Source organism: Ammodytes marinus (genome assembly GCF_949987685.1).
Source record: "Ammodytes marinus genome assembly, chromosome: 15".
Lineage (NCBI taxonomy): Eukaryota > Metazoa > Chordata > Actinopteri > Uranoscopiformes > Ammodytidae > Ammodytes > Ammodytes marinus.
In genome coordinates this window covers 319,234-324,233 of record NC_137219.1, presented here as the reverse complement: position 1 = coordinate 324,233, position 5,000 = coordinate 319,234, and the positions used below count along the sequence as shown (strand labels likewise).

The following is a 5,000-nucleotide window of genomic DNA, read 5'->3' as shown; positions in this document are numbered from 1 at the left end:
GTGTGTGTGTGTGTGTGTGTGTGTGTGTGTGTGTGTGTGTGTGTGTGTGTGTGTGCGTGTGCGCGTGTGCGTGTGCGTGTGCGTGTGCGTGTGCGTGTGCGTGTGTGTGTGTAAATGGTGTTATCTCTTGCAGCCTCCTCCATCTGACTGCAGCCCTGATGAGAAGCTCTCTGCTGGGGATCACAGTCACTCACAGGCTGGTGAGATATGACGATGCAATATGTTGAAAGCATCCCATAATGCTAAAACAAAACTAGTCATGTGACCCCTCAAACTTTTGAATTGGCATTATTATTAACACAGTTTACACATAACAGTCTGAATTTCAAAATAAAGTTGTCCTTCTGCATACTTAATAACATTTTAATAAAATATCAACAGCAAAGTGTCTCTCAGACCGTAACAATATAATAAAATATTCTATTCATATAATTATGAATGATCTCTGATGATGGAGTTAGAGCAGAAATGCACCATTACCATAAATCTAGTGTTTCTGGATCATAGATGTGATTAATCAGTAAAGGTTTGCCATGTTGCTGTGTCTCTGACTTCATGTATAAAAAGCAAAAGTTTGACTCTGCCCCTTATGACATCATAAGGTCAGGATCTGCTGACGTCACGTTTTGCTGCCGGGGGTCGCGGGGTCGTCCTCGCCGCGCTGAAGCAACGGTGAGAAAATAATCTCTGTACACTACATACTAAAGTACAGAAGAGTTTTAGTCTTTTTACTACACTACACACTAAAGTACAGAAGAGTTTTAGTCTTTTTACTACACTACATACTAAAGTACAGAAGAGTTTTAGTCTTTTTACTACACTACATACTAAAGTACAGAAGAGTTTTAGTCTTTTTACTACACTACATACTAAAGTACAGAAGAGTTTTAGTCTTTTTACTACACTACATACTAAAGTACGGAAGAGTTTTAGTCTTTTTACTACACTACATACTAAAGCACAGAAGAGCTTTAGTCTTTTTACTACACTACATACTAAAGTACAGAAGAGTTTTAGTCTTTTTCCTACACTACATACTAAACTACAGAAGAGTTTTAGTCTTTTTACTACACTACATACTTAAGTACAGAAGAGTTTTAGGGCCACAGACAGGAGAGAAAAAAACAAAGATAAGGAAGATTTTTTTTTCATTATGTCGAGAAATGTCAAGAATAAAGACAAATAGTCCAAAATGCTATTGGGGTTAGTAGGGCAATTATGTATTTTCAGCATACTACAATTGACGTGCATGTATTGGGACATCCTATTTCTGGCATACTAAATAGTAGGGAAGTATGGGGATTGGAACGCAGGGAATGTTTATTTGTTATTTATGCAATGAAGACAACTCTTACTTTGATAAATCTTTCTGTTTTCTCCTTGGGACTTTTTTTAAATTAAAGGTGTACTATGTAACTTTCCTCACAGGAAAATGTGATCCCTGGAACACTGTTTGAAGTTAGAAAGCTTCCTGAAAAGTTACTGTTTCACTGTTGTTGTTTACAGCAGCAGGGCCCACAGTTTGGTTTACAAACATATTCTAGTCTACGTTTGCTTCCAGGTTCCTCAAAATAATTTAGTTTTGATTTATGATGATAGAATATTCAACACTAAGAATTACATGTAGAGTAAATATGTTTAGTAAACTAACTGCAGGCTCTGTTGTGAATGTAAACAAACCCCCTCCTCTGAAACTACACAGTGACCCTTTTAAAGACCCTCCCTGCGATAAAAAGAATCTAGTTAGGATGCAGTAGGCATACTATTGGGACATACTTTACTCTCTTATTTCATCATAACATGGCTCCTTGATCTTGCCTCTTGCTTTTATATCCGTCTCATCCCCGTTTGTTTTCATATGGAGGCTTTGTCGATGCGCACTGGATTGTGGGTCAGAATCGCCCAAATAGGATGCAGTTTTCAACACTAACAATCTTGGCCGCATGAAATAGGACATCCGGGTACTTCTAACCATCCTAAATCTGGCCACAAGAATCGGGACACCCTAAATCTTTTTTCTACCATACTATATAGTAGAAAGTATGCGATTGGGAACGCAGGGCCTGTTTTATTTTTGTATTGTATAGCTGTGATTGTGTTGATGTGGTCGTGGTATTGACAGAGTATTAAACTGTGTTCAGCTCTCACAGCGCCCCCCACAGGAGGGAGGTCAAAGTGCAGCTGTTGGACCCGGGGCCAATAAACTCCAGCTCCCAAGATGCAACAGGGCAAAGGTACGTGAACTTAAGTTAAAGTCTCTCCGAGGAACTTTTTAAATATCTCTGAAACAGTCTCATTTTCCCTCTGATGATCATAAATTACACGTAACAGCAAACCAGACCATCAGTGCAAAGAATGCTATTTGTATGTAGTTTTTCTTAATGCCTTTGTCATGGGTATACGCTCACCCAGGAACAACAGCTGGCATAGTAAAAACACCACTGCTTCTGTCCAAAGGGGGGCGCTAGAATTAACACAAACTTCCTCAGAGAACCTTATGTTACTTTATTTGTCATTAACACAAGTCTTCATTGAAATGTGTCTTTCCCCATATGTGGTTTAAAGCTGCAGTGTGTAGAATTTTGGTTTTATTTCCTAGCAGATTTTGTGGAAAGTAATTATAATATCCATAAGTACATTTCATTTAGTGCATAATAGCTGAAAAAAAAGTTTTGAATTATTATTTTTTTCCGCCATCTTGAAAGTGTCATAGTTGGAATGTCATCAGGTGCATTGTTTAAAATGTAGAATTGTTCTTGTCCTTGAAGGCCACTGTAGCTTCTGTTATTATTCTAAAGGGGTGGGGTTACCCAGGGAGCGTTGCATTCTAGAACTTTCTAGAACTTTCTTGATGATGTCATATTACACACTGCACCTTTAAATCACTTTCACATCCAATAGTAGTGTTTAGTATGTGAGTATGGATCTTTTTCGTATTGTATAATTCACAGCACTGGGCAGAACACCATTTCCCATGATGCATTGCGGGTCCAGACAGAGGCGGGGCTCAGCTCTAGTTGCCATGGAGACGCTACCAACGCCGCTGCTGCAGTTACTGCGACACTGGTTAAGGTACAAGATGTGTGTGTGTGTGTGTGTGTGTGTGTGTGTGTGTGTGTGTGTGTGTGTGTGTGTGTGTGTGTGTGTGTGTGTGTGTGTGTGTGTGTGTGTGTGTGTGTGTGTGTGTGTGTGTGTGTGTGTGTGTTGGGGGGGGTTGCGGTTGTTGCATCTTATGCAGTCAAGTGTGATCATAATTTAGTTGCAGCTGTTAATAGTGTTGTTTTTTTTTGCGTCAGTTTTTCATCGTGTGTGTGTGTGTGTGTCTGTGTGTGTGTGTGTGTGTGTCTGTGTGTGTGTGTGTGTGTGTTTTCAGGCTCAGTCAGACATGGAGGCTAAAGTGTCTCAACTCGCTGACAAAGTACAGCAGCTTCTGCAAGCAGACAGGTAACACACACACACACACTCACTCACTCACACTCACACACAAACACACACTCACATACACACACACACACACACACACACACACACACACACACACACACACACACACACACACACAGTAAATAATTTTCTGTGCACTGTCAGCTGTTGTCCTGCGGGGGGCACTGCACCACAGTCTCACACTCAGGGAGATCTCTCTCTCACAAAGGGGCAAACAAGAGTAGAAATAAGTGACTTTCCTCCCCTCACTGTGTGTGTGTGTGTGTGTGTGTGTGTGTGTGTGTGTGTGTGTGTGTGTGTGTGTGTCTCAGTGTGTGTGTGTGTGTGTGTGTGTGTGTGTGTGTGTGTGTGTGTGTGTGTGTGTGTGTCTGTTATGCGTGTTATGCAGTAAAGTGTGAATCTTTTCATAGTTAAGTTAGTCCCTTATGTATTTATGTATTGTGTAGTGTGTATGTGTCTATCTGTGTTATATCTGTTATAAGTTGGAACCTGTACCAAGCTGTACTGATAACACATTCCACCAGCCTGGCTGTGTGCTCATTAGAAGAATCAATCAATCAAGTTGAAGCTTTTAATATATTTTTTTTTTTGCTTCATTTTGTGGTAGTTTTTCCGTGTGTGTGTGTGTTTTTCATCGCTGCTCTGTAATCGCTGTGACCTCACTATGACATCACTGCTGTGTCATCAGGGAGGGCGTGGCCAGGGGGCGTGGCCTCAGCGAACAGACGCTGCTTCACCTGGAGACTCTGCACAGCCAACAGCTACAACTGCAGGTAAGACAGACAGACAGACAGACACATAGACACACAGACACACACACAAGCAGACACGCACACACACAGACAGACAGACAGACAGACAGACAGACAGACAGACACACACACACACAGACAGGCAGACACGCGCACACACACACACACACACACACAGACAGACAGACAGACAGACAGACAGACAGACAGACAGACAGACAGACAGGCCTACACTCAGACAGACAGACAGACATACTGTCTTCTCATTGGCTGATCTCTCGTCCAATCAGAGCCAGCTGCTGGAGTCGGCGCTCAGGATAGCAACGGAGCGCGTTACCGTGGCTACGACCCCCACGACCTCTGACATCATCACAGCTACGGGTCAGACAGGAAGACTGAGGGTCACACACATGGAGACACAAGGTACACACACACACACACACACACACACACACACACACACACACACAGACACACACACGCACACACACACACATGGAGACACAAGGTACAGACACACACACACACACACACACACACACATGGAGACAGAAGGTACACACACACACACACACACACACACACGCATGGAGACACAAGGTACACACACACACAGGGCTGGCCCGAATACCAGCTGTCACTCAAGAGATCGCGCCAATACATTTTAACCTCCGATAAAATAAAAACTAGAGTGGTCCGAAAAAATTCACCCCCCTCAGTGTTGTCATGGAGATATGACCTAAACATACAGACTAACATGGTTTTGTGGCCCAGGCTGTAAATAGGTTTAATAAGACTTTGAAA

The 5,000-nt window shown here is 42.2% G+C and overlaps 1 protein-coding gene across 1 annotated transcript in view; it reads left to right on the top strand.

Moving 5' to 3' along the window:
• Positions 1 to 5,000, top strand: part of kiaa0586 (KIAA0586 ortholog) — a gene marked incomplete at its 5' end in the record, with an annotated part of 46,518 nt that overhangs the window by 2,106 nt on the left and 39,412 nt on the right. The window contains 7 exons of the mRNA XM_080042160.1: positions 134 to 200; positions 603 to 672; positions 2,142 to 2,234; positions 2,952 to 3,072; positions 3,374 to 3,444; positions 4,133 to 4,217; positions 4,487 to 4,619. Of these exons, the coding sequence (XP_079898286.1) occupies positions 134 to 200; positions 603 to 672; positions 2,142 to 2,234; positions 2,952 to 3,072; positions 3,374 to 3,444; positions 4,133 to 4,217; positions 4,487 to 4,619 (640 nt within the window). The remainder of the gene's footprint in view (positions 1 to 133; positions 201 to 602; positions 673 to 2,141; positions 2,235 to 2,951; positions 3,073 to 3,373; positions 3,445 to 4,132; positions 4,218 to 4,486; positions 4,620 to 5,000) is intronic.